General features: G+C 55.9%; 1 protein-coding gene across 2 annotated transcripts; it reads right to left on the bottom strand.

Moving 5' to 3' along the window:
- Window positions 1-894: 894 nt before the first annotated feature.
- Window positions 895-16,991, bottom strand: BAP1 (BRCA1 associated protein 1). 2 transcript variants are annotated; one of them, XM_061551720.1, is made up of 16 exons: window positions 16,832-16,991; window positions 16,027-16,056; window positions 15,363-15,417; window positions 14,575-14,707; window positions 13,695-13,814; window positions 13,123-13,184; window positions 11,872-12,014; window positions 10,164-10,242; window positions 9,383-9,506; window positions 6,691-6,997; window positions 6,320-6,534; window positions 5,853-5,953; window positions 4,967-5,579; window positions 4,565-4,657; window positions 3,270-3,342; window positions 895-2,552 (listed from the first exon to the last, which is right to left on the bottom strand). In XM_061551720.1, the coding sequence occupies exons 1-16, from the start codon at window positions 16,974-16,976 to the stop codon at window positions 2,422-2,424; spliced, it is 2,424 nt and encodes an 807-aa protein (XP_061407704.1). In that variant the 5' UTR covers window positions 16,977-16,991; the 3' UTR covers window positions 895-2,421. The 2 variants fall into 2 exon arrangements, with proteins under 2 accessions (XP_061407704.1, XP_061407705.1); XM_061551721.1 differs by having other exon boundaries at window positions 5,853-5,950.
- Between the last annotated feature and the right edge of the window lie 99 nt (window positions 16,992-17,090).

The following is a 17,090-nucleotide window of genomic DNA, read 5'->3' as shown; positions in this document are numbered from 1 at the left end:
CTGCTCGAGTTCGCTTTCCGCTCAGTCGACACCAGTGACGATTATCTGAATCGGTCCTGGGTCTCCACTAGGTCGACTCGGCCTCAAATGAGTACCTGGTGCGATGCGTAAATATCGCCACTAGGGAGACAAAGGCGGCCGGGCGTGTGTTGGAGTCTACTTAGGACCAGCGGCGAAGATTCTTCTCTGTCACCGATAAATCACAAATCGTGGCTACCACCTACTCCATTGAGGCGTCGAAGCCCAGCGATTTACCCCCTGGGATCCCGCTGTTGTAGCTGGAGTCCAACGGGGTGAATCAATGTCTGTCCCTTCGATCAGATGCTCCGTAACCTGGGCCACAACTTGATTCAAAGCCCCTCACGAACTCACACTCGAGTGTACTTGGCGACCCACACTGACGCGTATCGTCCTCCAGTCGACGGTAAGATGTTGGTATTTATTATCCATGATGGATTTCAAGCACACCTGTCTCAACGATCACTTCCTGGAGGTCTGGGGAGAACAGCATCCATGCTTCCTGCTTGCACACCTTCGAAAAAACTCAGCGAATGCTCTATGTGGGTGCATACAAGTACAGTCAATGGCGTGTGTACAAGCGTTTTGCACGACTGCTAAAACCAAATCACCCTTGTCTTCAGATAGATTCGTTTTGAGAACCGAATGCATGACATGTTTTCACTTGTTTTGAATGCAGGTGGAGATTGTTTATGATTTAATTTCCACAGGAAGCTTTGCTGCTCTCATGTTGCCAGCGAAGGCTGATGATGCAGTCGCTTCGTAGCTGCACATGAAATACAACGACCAAAATGAGTCTTCACCGGTGTCTGGAATCACTTGCGCCCATTTGAAAACCTCCCTGTGAGTACGAGAGATACCATCACCACAGGCGGATCATATCAGACGTTCTTTATTTACAGGTTGTGACCGCACTGCGCACCATCCTCACGCTGGCCATGGAGGCAGAACGCCGATTTGCAGCTCTACAAACGAGTATTGAACAGCAGCTTGAAGTTTGAAGGCTTTCAACAGTTATGAAATAAAAGTCATGAAACGGGACCTCAAAATCGGTGTCATTTACACCCCAATCGACTGTAGGGCTGCCATGTGAACACTCGTGTGATGGCAGCCGTGTGACTAGTGACTTGTGCTCATGGAGACCATGTGACTAGCGACTCACGAAGTAGACCATGTAACGAGTGACTTGTGTGAAGGGGACCACGTGACTTGTGTGAAAGGGACACTAGTGACGAGTACTAATGGAGATCATGTGACTCGTGTGACGATTCTGAAGGAAACCATGTGACCAGAGAACTCGTTGGGGAGACCGGCACAAGGGCAGCACGGGAAGGAGGAGGGTGAAAGTGGGGATGAGCGAGTGGTGTGTCCGTGCGAGATACGAGCAGCGCGAGCAGCACGAGCGAGTGACCTGCAGCTGCCCGCATCACAAGTGGGGAGGATGAAATTAAACAGTGCAACTTTCCAACAGTTACTTTGAACGTAGATTAATGTTGCTCCGATTATAGCGTGGTCTGCAACGCTGAAGAAATCCAAGTTGTTTTCGCACTTGCAATGATGTTATAAACCCAGTCCACCAGGATTGTCATATAAAGAGTTATGAATGGTTTGAATGTGGTCAGCATTGGTTTGCCAAGCGTAAACTTTGAACTTTAAAATGTCCAATTCTCAAGGACAGGTTTCCGGGATTTAATAATTTACATGACTGTGTTTCGATTAATTTATTTGTTTGCTCTCATCGGATGGGCAGGTAGCATCTCCTCACCTTCATCCCATCTGTAAAGTCTAAATTACTTCTCTGGGCTGCGGTATCAAGGCGATAAATGCAGAGGGTGTTGTACAGTGTTATGCCTATCCTAATACGTACATATGAATGGTTTACAAGATGCACGTTGATAGTAAAGCTGAACAACGTAATTTATTACACAAAAAAAAATAAAGCGTAAGCAGCCTTGCTTAACACCAAATTCGTGCGACGTCTGCACTCAACAAAAATGCGGAGATGCTCAGTAAACGTAATCTTCGCTTGCCGGGCGCAGACACTTCACACTGTTTTAAAAACATCCCTCCCTCCCTCCCACTGCAACCGCTGACAGCTCCTGCAGCGTGGGAGTCGAGGGCTGCAGGAGCCGAGCGTGGCGGCTCACGGCAGGGCGTGAGAGCAGGGCCTGACCGCAGGGCCTAACTGCAGGGTGCGCGGCCGCACGCGGATCAGCAGCGCCACAAAAGGCACTTGCTGACGGGGTAAGAGGGCGAGTGTACTATGGGTGTAAGACCAGAGTGGTTGTGTGCGTGTAAATAGGGGGCGGGGGTGCGTAGAGCCGCCCCACGTCGGGGCGTCCCTGGTTGTGCGTTCCGCGGCTGCGGTGCGGGGCGTGGCGTGGGGCGTCCTCGGGCCTCTCGCTACTTGCGAGTGCGGTTGGGGCGAGAGCGGCGCCGGCGGTCGGGCTTCCTCTGCTTGTGGAGCCGCCCGATGCTCACGCCCTGACGGCGCCGCACCGAGATGTTCTGCTCAACCAGGCTGGACAGCTTGCCTGAGTGTGCGTGAGTGTGCGTGAGTGTGCGTGAGTGTGCGTGTGTGTGCGTGTGTGTGCGTGTGTGTGCGTGTGTGTGCGTGTGTGTGCGTGTGTGTGCACAAAGACAAAGACCCCCCCCCCGTAAAGCCTGTAACAGTCTGTTAGGGGCACGTGCTGTTAGCGAGCACCTATGAAGGCCGGCACGGCGCACGACGGAATGGGCGGCCAGCACCACGCCCAATCGTCTTTATCTCCCCTGTGGCGATGTTTAGACACTGCACCAGATACTTATTTGAGGCCGAGTCGACCTAGGGGAGGTCTGAGACCGATTCAGATAATCCTCACTGGTGTTGAGTGAGTGGGAATTGAACTCGGGTCGCTGGTTTTGTAGCGCAGCGCGCTAACCGCTACACCACCGCTCCCCCCCAACACGAGCGCACACAGGCACACGCACGCCAAACAACCCCGTCAAACCCTGTCAAACCCTGTAGCCTGGTGTGCAATTACTCCGTAAAGCATGTGTGCATTCGTGATGAAAGGAAGCAAGTGCCTGAAAATTCTAATTAGAAAATCCTGTAAAACAAATCTCTTTACACACGAGACAAAAAATCCATTTCTATTCCTCACCCTAATTCACACGACGTGACATTCGTCATGCACGCGAGAGAAGCGCGTACGGACGGCAGCGTTGCTCTCATCAGCGAGCACTTCAACTGGAGAGGAAATGGCGCTCACCTTGCTGGGCGAGCATGGAGATGAAGGTGCAGATGAATTCGTCGTAATTGTGCGTCCTCCGCTGGTCGTCAATCTGCCGAACACGACACCGCGCGAGGAACTCAACATGACCGGCGCCGTGGGGGACGGGGTGTGGGTGCCACCATCCGCTCGGCACGAGTAGATTGCAGGTTAAAGGAAATAAAACTGCAGAGATGGAGCAATGACATCAGCTCTTGTGCAGCAGCAGTTGCGTTGTGAGGCCAGTGAGGGATGCAGGCTGGTGGTGGTGATGAGGGCTATGCTGCACATTAAGGGGTGTCTGACAGCAGCTTCAGGAATGAAAAGATACATTTCTATCATCGACGATTCCTGCTTTCGCGAGCACTGCTATAGCGCCCTCTAGCGACGGCGGTGAGATACGTCTGTAAAGGGCGGACGTGACGTCACACGAGTGTGACAGCTCGGGCGGGGGAGCGTCGGAGAGGATGTTGTGGAGAGCACTGCCACACGCGTTGTCACCGAGCTGCACAGCGAGGCATGGGCCTCAGCAATGAGCCACAGTCCCACTGGTGTGGTTCTCCCCTCCGCTCACACGGTGAGAATCCTCTCAGGTAGTGACGCGGCCCAGCGGTAGCGCGCTCGCCACTTGGTGCAAAAGTCACGAATCCAACGGCTGCCCCGATAATCATTGCGTCATAACCATGGCAAAACAAGCCGTCTGCTTCACAGTGGACGTTAAAAATCCCCTGATGTCATTCTCAAGAGTAATCCATTATTGTGTGCCAGGGCGTCAGGGTCCTAATTTTGCCAAATATCACTATTCCTTTTATTTTCTACCTACGTGACTTTACCGAAAGAACCAAAGAGTATGGAATCCTGCAGTCAGCTTCAAATCAAGATATCACAATTTACTCAATGAGAATATAAATAGCGATCATCGCCCCCTACTGGCAGACTAATGCCCCAGGTCACTCTATCCTGGTCTCTGGAGGTCTCACCTGGTTACACAAAATGAACTTGAACCTCGGAGCGTATTACCGCGTCTACATCAACACATTCTACGTAGCTCGGAGCAGCCCAGCCCGTGGGAAAGGACACTTTGTCACCGGGAGTTGGGCTTTGAGAGGGACAATGAGAGTTTTAGAAGAAAATACATTTCAAATGCTGCTGGACTGCCTGTGATTGGTGCGCGAGCGAGTCAGACACTGGGGTGCCGAGCGTGGCAGTGAGGCTGGGCACAGCGAAGGCCCCTGGGAAGGAGCCGTCGAGGCTGCTATCCGCGCGGCTCAGCGAGCGGCAGCACCCAGCCTCACCTTGTACTTCTTCCTCTTCTCCACCTCCTCCTTCAGACAGACCTCGTAGTTGGAAATGTCAGCCTCCACACCCTTGAGTAGCGTGAGGAGCTCCTGTGGGGCCACGGGACAAGAGGAATGAAGCCCACGCTCACGTGCGCAAGCGTCGTGAGCAAGCGTGAGCGCGTGTGGGAATGCACGCGCTCCGTTCGTAAGTGCGTGCCTGTGGGCATCCGCGCGTGTGAATGCGTGCACAAGTCCACGCGTGGGCGAGCGCGATGCGACCGAGTACGAGCACGTGCGCGAGTACCGTGCGAGTTCGCGCGTGAGTTAGTGTGCGAGTCCACGTGTCGACTAGTCCGTGCGTGTGCGAGTCCGAGTGTGACGACCACAGCGCGGCATTGGAGCCGGAGCCGTGCTCACCTGTGGCGAGTATTTCCCGGGCTGGACCGGGCGCCGTGCGGGGAGGCCGGGGCCCCTATCCTGCCCCGGGGAGCGCGCGGCCGCTCGGCCGCCCGACGGTGCCGCCGCCGCTTCCGGGGGCTCCGTCCGGTCGAGCGCCGGCGCGGCAGGGGGAGCGCCGGGCCCGTCGGTGGGCGACGGGAGCCGGCGGGTGGACGTGACGCGCAGCCGCCCGTCGGGCTCGAGTGCCAGCAGCTCGTGACCGACGCGGTGTCCCATGTCGTGCAGGGCGCGGTCGTGCTTGGCCGCGTCGAGGCGTGCGAACACCTCCTCGCTGAGCAGCGCGCGCGGCAACGCGGGCGCCAGCGACACGGGGCTGCCGGGTCGCGTGGCGCTGCGGGAGCGCACGGGCGAGCGCAGCGGCGAGTTGAAGGCGCTGCCGATCTCCGACGCCGTGTCCGTGCTCTCGTCGCTGGGCGCCGGGGAGCCGGGAGCCTCCGCGGCGCCGCCGTGAGCTTGGGCCGGCGAGCCGAGCGCGGGGCCGGCGTCCGTGTCCCCGCTCTCGCCTGCGGCCCCACGGTAGAGCAGGGGCGCGGGAGGATCTTTGAGCGGTGGCGACGGGGCCCGGCGGAACCTGCGCAGGGGCAGAGGGGGCAAGGGGACATTGCCAGAGCAAAACAAACCACATGCTCACTGGCGGCACGAGTGTGTGGAGGAACGACTGTGGAGCCAAGTGTTTAGATTATTTTGTGTTGTGAGCTTATCGCAACGCTGAGTTGGTGTTGTGTTTCGTGTTGAGCGGTGTGAGTAGTGTAAGTGGATGACGGTGTATGTACACGGAGACACCGAGTGTCGTAGTGACTAGTGTGGAGTGCGTGTAGACACTGTGCGAGTGCGCCAAGGTCACCGTCCACGGCGAAGGTGCGGCCTGTCCTCGAGCCCGTCCTCCTCCAGGCGCCCGCCCGCACGTGGGACGGCCACGCGGGCGCGTCCCAGATCCCCAACCTCCTGGCAACACGAGCACCCACCACCAGTCTACCAGCCACTTACTCACTCACCTACTCATTTACTAAACTTCCAACTCACTGACATCATTCACCCACTTATTCACTAAACTATCAACTTACGAGCACACCAACTTCACCTGCCCATCCACCCACTCACTTACCTACCCACTTCCTTACTCGTCCGCTCACTAATCAATCAACTCACTAATCCACTTACCAACAAAGCTACTCAGTAATCTACAAAATCACTGATTCAATTGCTTATCAGCCCGCTCACCGACACTCTCACTCACTCAGCTACTCACTCATCCACCCACCCACATCCCCGCTCGCAGCCCGTTTTCCCGGCTCCCATCCCTAGCAGCACCTGCAGAGGGGACTTGGCGTAGTTGTGATTGTCCAGGAATGCAGGGAGGCGCGGGGCGGGGATGGAGGCGCTGGGGGAAGGGCCGGCCGCCTGCGCCGGAGGGGTGGCTCCGCCACCGCCGCCGTCGGCCGGGCTGCCGGGGGGCGGCGCCGCCATTGGGGGCACGGGGCCGGCAGCGTCCAGGGGGCTCTCCTCCCGCGCCCGGCTCCTTGCGTCTGAAACGACGGGCGAGGAGGAGGTGGTGGCGGCTCAGGCAGAACCGTCGTACGCGGACGGCGCTTGCCCAGCGCTCGCGGCAACTACACGAGGGGCAACGAGCAACTACGCACACGCGGACGGAGAGCGAACGGCTATTTGTGGCCGGGTCCCACCGTGCGCGCAGTTCCTCGTGTCGTGGGTCCTGGCGCCGTCCGCCGCCGCCCTGGCGCCGCTCTCGCCCACCGGCCGCGCGTTGTCCCTCGCCCCGGCCTCTGCCTTACAGGGACCCGCCCGCGACGGCTCCCCGTTCACGCCGCTTCCTGGCGCCGCCGGTGCCGCCCTGGCCTCTTGCACGCTGCCCTCGGGGGGCGGCCCGGCCTTGCCGTCGTGCGAGCTGCCCTCCGAGTGCAGGGTGGCCTTGATCGTGGCGTCCAGCGGGTTCTGTGCTCGGATGAGTTCGGGTTGCGTAACCAGGACCAGCTGCCCAGCAAGGGAGTACACGTAGTAGTGTTACATATACAACGAACTCACAGACATGCACATACACGGTGCACACTCAGAGACGCGGTGGACTGGGGAGCTTGGGATGGTTTTCTGCTCGTCGTATCTCACGCTGATGTCTTCCTGCGCGCCACTAAGCGGCGCTATCGCATGGTGACATTCCCCTCTGCTGTAGTGCGAAATGGAATAAAAAAGCACGATTTTGTAATAACTACATGCGCAAGCCATTTTGCTTTCCACATGTCACTACTATAGGTCAAGAGCTTCTGATTATTTAAACGTTATAGCACAGATAATATGTGGTTACAGAAGATAGATATGTAGATAATAAATGTAATGCCCTCGTTTAAATATATGTGTATCTTTCTTGGGGAGAAACTAAAAGATAACTAATTAACATTGGAAGAAGAATCCTCGTGAAAGGAAGGCTTCAGATGCAGTGGTGGTGATGCTTTGGGGGCGAGGCTTGCTAGTGGTGGTGAGTGAGGCTGTGATGGTGAGATTGTGGTGGTGGTGGTGATTAGAGGAGGCTGTGGTGGTGAGGCTGTGGTGGTGGTGGTGGTGAGTGAGGCTGTGATGGTGAGATTGTGGTGGTGGTGGTGGTGATTAGAGGAGGCTGTGGTGGTGAGGCTGTGGTGGTGGTGAGGCTGTGGTGGTGAGGCTGTGGTGGTGAGGCTGTGGTGGTGAGGCTGTGGTGGTGGTGGTGAGGCTGTGGTGGTGAGGCTGTGGTGGTGGTGGTGAGGCTGTGGTGGTGGTGAGGCTGTGGTGGTGGTGGTGAGGAGGCTGTGATGGTGAGGCTGTGGTGGTGGTGGTGAGGCTGTGGTGGTGGTGAGGCTGTGGTGGTGGTGGTGGTGAGGAGGCTGTGATGGTGAGGCTGTGATGGTGAGGCTGTGGTGGTGGTGGTGGTGAGGAGGCTATGATGGTGAGGCTGTGGTGGTGGTGAGGCTGTGGTGGTGGTGAGGCTGTGGTGGTGAGGAGGCTGTGATGGTGAGACTGTGGTGGTGGTGGTGAGGCTGTGGTGGTGAGGCTGTGGTGGTGGTGGTGGTGAGGCTGTGGTGGTGGTGGTGAGGCTGTGGTGGTGGTGGTGAGGAGGCTGTGATGGTGAGGCTGTGGTGGTGGTGGTGGTGAGGAGGCTGTGATGGTGAGGCTGTGGTGGTGGTGGTGGTGAGGCTGTGGTGGTGAGGCTGTGGTGGTGGTGGTGAGGCTGTGGTGGTGGTGGTGAGGAGGCTGTGATGGTGAGGCTGTGGTGGTGGTGGTGAGGAGGCTGTGATGGTGAGGCTGTGGTGGTGGTGGTGAGGAGGCTGTGGTGGTGGTGGTGAGGAGGCTGTGGTGGTGGTGGTGAGGAGGCTGTGGTGGTGAGGCTGTGGTGGTGGTGAGGCTGTGGTGGTGAGGAGGCTGTGGTATGGTGGTGAGGCTGTGGTGGTGGTGGTGAGGCTGTGGTGGTGGTGGTGGTGAGGAGGCTGTGATGGTGAGGCTGTGGTGGTGGTGGTGGTGGTGAGGAGGCTGTGATGGTGAGGCTGTGGTGGTGGTGGTGAGGAGGCTGTGGTGGTGAGGCTGTGGTGGTGGTGGTGAGGAGGCTGTGGTGGAGGTGGTGAGGAGGCTGTGGTGGTGGTGGTGGTGGTGAGGAGGCTGTGGTGGTGAGGCTGTGGTGGTGGTGAGGCTGTGGTATGGTGGCGAGGCTGTGGTGGTGGTGGTGAGGCTGTGGTGGTGGTGGTGGTGAGGAGGCTGTGATGGTGAGGCTGTGGTGGTGGTGGTGGTGGTGAGGAGGCTGTGATGGTGAGGCTGTGGTGGTGGTGGTGAGGAGGCTGTGGTGGTGAGGCTGTGGTGGTGGTGGTGAGGAGGCTGTGGTGGTGGTGGTGAGGAGGCTGTGGTGGTGGTGGTGAGGAGGCTGTGGTGGTGAGGCTGTGGTGGTGGTGAGGCTGTGGTGGTGAGGAGGCTGTGGTATGGTGGTGAGGCTGTGGTGGTGGTGGTGAGGCTGTGGTGGTGGTGGTGGTGAGGAGGCTGTGATGGTGAGGCTGTGGTGGTGGTGGTGAGGAGGCTGTGATGGTGAGGCTGTGGTGGTGGTGGTGAGGAGGCTGTGGTGGTGAGGCTGTGGTGGTGGTGGTGAGGAGGCTGTGGTGGTGGTGGTGAGGAGGCTGTGGTGGTGGTGGTGGTGGTGGTGAGGAGGCTGTGGTGGTGAGGCTGTGGTGGTGGTGAGGCTGTGGTGGTGAGGAGGCTGTGGTATGGTGGTGAGGCTGTGGTGGTGGTGGTGAGGCTGTGGTGGTGGTGGTGGTGAGGAGGCTGTGATGGTGAGGCTGTGGTGGTGGTGGTGGTGGTGAGGAGGCTGTGGTGGTGAGGCTGCCGTGTGAGTCGAGCGAGCAGCACCTGCTGCAGGGCCTCCAGCACGGTGTTGCGGTTCGCCTTGAGCATGGTGAGCTTCTGCTCATAGATCTGCCTCCGGTCCGGCACCACTGCCATCAGGTTGAAGCGGATGTCGTGGTAAGGCTCCCTGAGGGCAACACGACACAACAATCACAGAGATAACTGTGTGGCCTTTGGGTTCGTGCAGTGAGCGAGCATCTATTGCAACTGCGTTGGTGCACGAGCAGGTGGTGAGTCAGGAAACAATGCCCGGCTGCATTTGTCTCGCCGGTGCTAATATTTAATCACCGCACGGGCTGACCTGATACGACTTGGCACAGGGCCTGGATGTTGAACTCGGGTTAGTGGCTTTGTAACGTAGTGCGCAAAGCACCACGCGACCACTCACGCAAGACAATGCAACTACAGAGATGCATGACACAGCCACCGGCATACAACACTGCATTACAGACTCTGTGGTTGCAATGACAGACCTCGCAGTGCTTCACAAGAGGAATTTGTGCTCGCGTTATTTAAACACGGCGTGGTTATCATCGGAGGTAGCAGCGTCGCCACGGTGGCCACCGTCGGCGTGGTGATTTTTTTAAAGTGTCGGATCATGGCCCCGATCCATTCTCCTGCTAAATAAGGGCAGTTGGGCGTGGTGCTAACCACCCTCACTCAACATCACGGGTACATCCCAGCTGCAGCTCAGGGAGGTCCTGCCCGATCGCTGCATAGCCACCGTGGCTACGTAGGCGCTGTGTCGGGACCAGGGGGGCGGCGGTCTCCTCGCTGCACTCACCCCCCCGTGGCCAGGCCGATGCGCTCCATGATGACTCTCCTGGCCTTATCCGTCCACTCCTCCTCCTCGCCCCACGGCCCTGCGCCGCACCGTCGCCCCACGCACAGCACCGGCAGACGCGGACCGGAAACACGTACACATGTAAACACAGGCACCCGCACACGCGTACACATGTAAACACAGGCACCCGCACACGCGTACACATGTAAACACAGGCACCCGCACACGCGTACACATGTAAACACAGGCACCCGCACACGCGTACACATGTAAACACAGGCACCCGCACACGCGTACACATGTAAACACAGGCACCCGCACACGCGTACACATGTAAACACAGGCACCCGCACACACGTACACATGTAAACACAGGCACCCACACACGCGTACACATGTAAACACAGGCACCCGCACACGCGTACACATGTAAACACAGGCACCCGCACACGCGCACACATGTAAACACAGGAACTCACACACGCGTATACATGTAAACACAGGAACCCACACACGCGCACACATGTAAACACAGGCACCCGCACACGCGCACACATGTAAACACAGGCACCCGCACACGCGCACACATGTAAACACAGGCACCCGCACACGCGCACACATGTAAACACAGGAACCCACACACGCGTACACATGTAAACACAGGCACCCGCACACGCGCACACATGTAAACACAGGAACCCACACACGCGCACACATGTAAACACAGGCACCCGCACACGCGCACACATGTAAACACAGGCACCCGCACACGCGTACACATGTAAACACAGGCACCCGCACACACGTACACATGTAAACACAGGCACCCGCACACGCGTACACATGTAAACACAGGCACCCGCACACGCGTACACATGTAAACACAGGAACCCACACACGCGTACACATGTAAACACAGGAACCCACACACGCGTACACATGTAAACACAGGAACCCACACACGCGCACACATGTAAACACAGGAACCCACACACGCGCACACATGTAAACACAGGCACCCGCACACACGTACACATGTAAACACAGGCACCCGCACACGTGTACACATGTAAACACAGGCACCCGCACACGCGTACACATGTAAACACAGGAACCAACACACGCGTACACATGTAAACACAGGTATCCGCACACATGTAAACAAAGGCCACCCGCACACACGTACACACGTACACGCAGGCACGCGCAAGTAGGCACATACTGACACGCATATAGGCAAGCATAGATGTACACATACGAGTAGATCTACAGCCCACAACTGACAGTACACGTGTTCACTCGTAATTCCCGGTTGAACGTGGGCTGTAACACTGCAGAAATAATGCTATAGAGGGAAAGTGGATGCACAAATAAAACATTTAAAACTGTTTGGTATCCCATTGTGGTCACTCCACGTGTTGATCTATGGGTCGCTGTGTGGGTCTATGGGTCTCTGTGTGAACTCGGGTCCACTGCGCGCGCTCTCCGAGGGCACGAGTGGGATTCCCCTGTTCCTGCTGCAAATCACCATCGCGATATACAACCGATACATCGATCTGTAGCTGCTGCTCAATTCATATCCGTACGAAGGAAGATGACCACAAAGCAGCGGCAGTGTTTATGGCGGAGAGCGCTGCTCAGCGTCCGCGCTTGGCATGAACGGAGTGCCACGGAAGCGCCGAGGGAGGGCCGTGGGAGCATGCCTCACCGTGGTCGATGGGGTAGGCCTTGAGGCCATCGAGCTCAAAGAGCCGCCCGTTGATGGGGACGTAGCTGACGAAGTGAAAGGCCTCCATGGTGCGCACGGCGCTCAGCCCGTTCTGTTTCTCGGGCAAATGGCGCGGCTCTGGCCTGAATCGCAGCACGACGCAGCGCAGTACGCAGCGCAAAACAAGCACGCGAGATCTTGAATACAGGATTGCTAAGCACAATGCAGCCACAGAACATATGCAGCACACAACAAATGCAGCACAGCACAATGCAGATTGCAGCACCAAACACCGCATGGATCACACATGCGAACGAGCACAAGTTAAAACACGCACAATACAACACATCGGAGGCACACACTCCAGTCAGTACAGAAGCAAAGAGTATTACACACACAGCACGTCATCATATATACCACGGCCAGCAGAGGCAAGGAGCACACACAAACATTCAGAATAACTCCCATGCATGTAGTCAAGAGAGAAAGGTAGCCCAATAGAGATGCTTGCATAGTAACTATCTTGAACACCAGGCACACTAAACACCCTCCACACATCCAGCATAATACTCACCCAACACTTATCACTCAATGCTCCGAACACACACAACGCAACACTCACATAGACCAGCATGCGGCACTGTCATTCTCGCAGTGCAGAGTTCTAAACCAAAGGTCTATTGGCACTTTACTTCAGTTCCGAACTGTCCCCAAAGTGATCAGGAAGGGCATGCCCGTATAAACACATGAGTGAGGCAAAAGGCAGCAGCAGGTAATAGTGGCTAGCTTTCATGTACTGATGATTCCAAAGAAGGATGGACCCTATAGATTTGTCTCATCTGCTGATGCTTGTAATTTTGCCTCGATTTATTTGGTCTAAAGCATATTGGGAGGACCGATCCTTTGGTCACAATTGTGCCTTTTGATGGAACTTTGAGTGGGAGATTCGTGACAGAAAAGCGCCATATATGTAAACAAAATAAAAACGACTTGACTACAAATTACCGTACGTGTGTATACCTACCACTCCCAATGGGGAGTTGTGTGCCACTAGGTGAGATGACAGAGCTGTGCGGGACAGCGGTGGCAGCACCCCATGACGCCCACGCCCCCTCATGGGGCATGCGCCGGCACAGCACTCTCACAGCGCTCGCACAGCGCTCGCACAGCGCACGCACAGCGCACGCACAGCGCACGCACAGCGCACGCACAGCGCACGCACAGCCCGCTCGCCAGCCGGGCTCGACTCACCTGGCGTGGCTGTTGTGTGCCTTGGCGAGCGCCGGAGCGTTCCCGATGGCGTAGCCCTTGCTCTGCAACAAACCGGGTGCCCCGGTGCCAACGGCGGTTATTCCGGCAACATCAGCTTGTGCCACCATGGCAGTGGTGATGGTGAGAATGGTAGATATGGTGGTGATTGTAGTCATGGTTGTGTTAGTATTAGTATTGATGGAAGTGATTGTTACGATGTCAGTAACGGTGATGGTAGTAATGATGATGGTAGTCATGGCGATGATAGTAGTGATAGCTGTGGTTGAAGCGGTGATGGTATTGGTGCTGGTGATGGTAGTCATGGTGATGGTGGTAGCGATGGCTGTAACGGCTGTAATGGCTGCAGAAGCAGAGGTGATGATGGGAGTGATGCTCATGATGGTATTAGTCCGGAAAAGGCAGCAATGGAGGTGATGATTGTGCCTGTTGTGACAATGTCGAGGTGTGCGGTCGGGGGTAATGGGAGCGATTGCGGTGATGGCGGCGGGGGTGGCTGTGCGACTGCCAGGACGACACCAATGTCTGCGTTTGTGCTGGTCATGTGGCGTCACCTCGGGGCCGAATCCACGAGTGAAGTCCTTCATGCGGCTCAGGGTAGGGCCCAGCTCCACCTCCTCACAGTTGAGCAGCACGCTGAGCAGCGCGTGCGTCGCACAAGAGTTGGGGATCAGCTGCACCGTGCACACGCGCAGCGGCGGTGGCGTCGCGCTCAGATTAGCTTGCGCCGCACCAACTTCGGTGACATCGATGAGATGTAACTTAATTTATTAATTTACTTGCACTGCGATTTCGGTGACTGAAAAGTACACTTTAGGCTGCGGTAGAAGAATCCAAAACTCCAAGCGCGACAAAGAGGTAAGAGCACAGAAGTGGCAGAACCCCACCACGCCACCTTCAACAACTCCCTCGTTCATAAACAGTACATGCTAGAGCTGGAGTTATGTGGCGACGGACACAAGTGGAACACACTTTAATCTAAATTGTCTTATGGTTGTTATTGTTTGACTTGCATCACACTGGGATTTTTGCACACAACGTCGTAATGAGGTGTTTTTTTTCCTGGAAGATTTGCTGGTTTATCCAGGATGTTTCTGTTGCGCGTCGTCGCTTTAAGATGTTCTCTGTTCATATTTTGTTTGTTGCGGTTGCACGTATGACACGTATGAGAGACCACAAACAAATTACTAACAGTAGGACATGGTGACTAACAAAACACTCACCACAACAGGTACTACACATAACTTATTATCACAGCACTCGCAAAATCTCTTAAAAACCTCACAAGGACATGCAAAACCACGGGACGGTAATGAACACTGTCCAATACTTGTTTTGAGTGGTGTGGCGTTGACGTTTAGCTTCCGAAAAACGACAACAGATTGGCAGCAAGGCATATCACGAAGGAGCCAGGACGACGTGTGCGCAACGCACCTGGTGCGCGAAGAACATATTGTTGACGATGTCGTCGTGGATGACGGACGCCTCATCCAGGAGCGGAGAGACCTTCCTGCGTGAGCGGCGCTCCTCGATCCACTTGAAGAGGAATATGAACCCATACACGGGCCTGAGGCACGCACGCCACACGGGGGGATGGATGACTGATGGTGTGGGGTCACAGGGCACGGGGTGACGAGGCCAACCAGTATATGGGGTCGCTGGATTCAGCTTGCAGGGCAAAGTCGCTCTCAGAGATGTCTCCACACTGGGGCTGGTGTTACACGGTGTGGAGGCGGCAGGGGGATCGCTCACGGAGGTAGAAGTGAAGCTTCACCGTCTGTAATTGTTTTATAAATAAGTTGCGATTCAATGTAGAATCTGGCGTCCAGTGAGGATGTGGTATTCGGTGAAGCCCGATAATGGTGTCTTCCTGGTCACAATTTCACGCACAATAAGGCAGTGAATGCCAATTATATTAAGATCTAATTGAATCGTTGTGAGCTCTGAGGGCTCATTGGTAGACACACACACAAAGCTTATTACACAGCTAACTATATAGTCGAGAGGTTATGTTCGATAAAGTAAAGACAAACACGCGATACAAGAATCGAAAAGGTTCAAACCACACTGGGTAGGTCTTAGCGGTCGTGTAACATTGCCCGTCGCCGTGATGTTCGGCAACTTGGGGGGGGACATCGGACATGGCGCAGAACAACAGTTGCACAACCCTAAAACACATCGGAGGTAATAACTCATTATAAGATGTGCAAGTCACTGCTCACCCATTGCATTTGCTCTGCAGGTCGTAAATCTCTTCCACTTGTACTCCATTCACCCCTTGGGAAACAAAAGCATGATGAGTGAATGGCACACCAAGATGTTTCAACTCAAATGAAGGTCCTCATTCTCACCCACGGAGAGGTGGTACTCGAATCAACGTTTGGGTGTTCTAACCCAGCGTGTCTCCATGTCCATCTGCACTGGTGGCCGTGAGTGATGGAAATTCCACATTCATAGGACGTAACCAACCCCTTCACAGGACATCCACTGCTACTTTACTCAAAGTGGTGCTTATTTTATGGATCTCAGTCAGCACCCGACAGGAATTAGAACTCGCATCGCGCCCAATGAGAGATTTGCCTTCATGGCACCAAGGTAAATAGAGGACTGCATAAATATAACGGGACAAAAAGAGTAACGTTTTACTTCCTCACAGAGCCGGAAACATTACAATTCTCAGCCATCAGCTCAGTCTTGAGACTATTTGGGAAGTGATGTATAGTTATCTCAGCTTGTTTTATTTGAATGTCTGCACGATGACCACCTGACTCACGACTCGTCCTCAAGAAGAGGGCCCACACCGAACACCCCCACGCCACTCCCAGCGGAGAGGCCGTGGCCCCCCATACTCACGACAGGACCTGAGCCATGTCAGTGGGCACTCACCAAAGTCCTCTACCAGGAGTGTGAAGAGACCTGCCAGAGTGGAGAGCACAGGGCACGTCAGAATTAAACACGTTCCGATGGGCAACTCGTGCTCGCTGCTGTGCCAACTCGCTGCGTTGTATCCGCTTGCTGTGAGCGCATATACACAGACATGTATACACTGTTACACTGTACACAACATGTATACACTGTACACAACATGTATACACTGTACACATCTTCTTGGTTCTTTCGGTAAAGTATTATGTTTTATTATGTTTTATTTTTATTATTTTATTACTTCCCTTCTACGTGACTTTACCGAAAGAACCAAGAAGATGAATCCCTGCAGTCACGAAAGCTTTAAATCGAAAATTGTACACAACATGTATACAGTTACACTGTACACATGTATACACTGTACACAACATATATACACTGTACACAACCCAATAACCAGCTATAACCCCACACCGCGTCCCCATAAACAGCCGCCGTGCACCACGAAGTGGCGGTGACGTCACCACGGCGCCTGTGCCAGGCCAGGTGCACCTCGAGACCCACGTGGAGCGTCGAAGGCTCTCTGCTGACAGGAGGTCACGGGACAGACCCCGCAGATACCACGGGTTGACCGGGACGGCTGGATGACCGTAAACACAACAACACCGCCGCCGCCACCACCAGCAGCCCGCTCGCCCGGGCGCGACCTCAACCCTCCCTCCGCCGCGGCCTCCGTGTCCCCCCCGTGCCCCTCGTGCCCCTGGTGTCTCCCCCCCCAGTGTCCCCCACCCCAGTGCCCCCCACGTGCCCCCCGGGCCCCCCTCACCAGGGTCGCTCTCGAGCTCGAGCCACCCCTTGTTCATGATCCCGCGCAGCTCTTCCAGCACCATCCGGGCACCCGGGGACCCGGATCGCGACTCCGACTCACGCGGGGCTCGCGGTCTCCGCCGTCGCGCACTCGCGGCGGCCATCTTACTGCGGGAGAGGCGCTCGCCGCTCAGGTCATCGCCCTGCGACTGCCGCCCGCGGGGAGACCGCGGCGCAAAACTCGCGCGGGTTTACCCGCAGCAACATGGCCGCCGATC

The sequence above is a fragment of the Lethenteron reissneri genome, chromosome 15, assembly GCF_015708825.2.
Source record: "Lethenteron reissneri isolate LAM-NWPU_2019-01 chromosome 15, ASM1570882v1, whole genome shotgun sequence".
Classification (NCBI taxonomy): Eukaryota; Metazoa; Chordata; class Hyperoartia; order Petromyzontiformes; family Petromyzontidae; genus Lethenteron; species Lethenteron reissneri.
This window is presented reverse-complemented; position numbering and strand designations above follow the sequence as displayed.

Coding starts and splice junctions, on each gene's coding strand:
- BAP1 (XM_061551720.1), bottom strand. CDS start 16,976: ATGGCCGCCGCGAGTGCGCGACGGCGGAGACCGCGAGCCCCGCGTGAG. Junction 6,535..6,690: donor CACGAGGAACTGCGCGCACG/GTGGGACCCGGC, acceptor CCGTCGTTTCAG/ACGCAAGGAGCCGGGCGCGG. Junction 5,580..5,852: donor CCGCACCTTCGCCGTGGACG/GTGACCTTGGCG, acceptor GCCCCTGCGCAG/GTTCCGCCGGGCCCCGTCGC.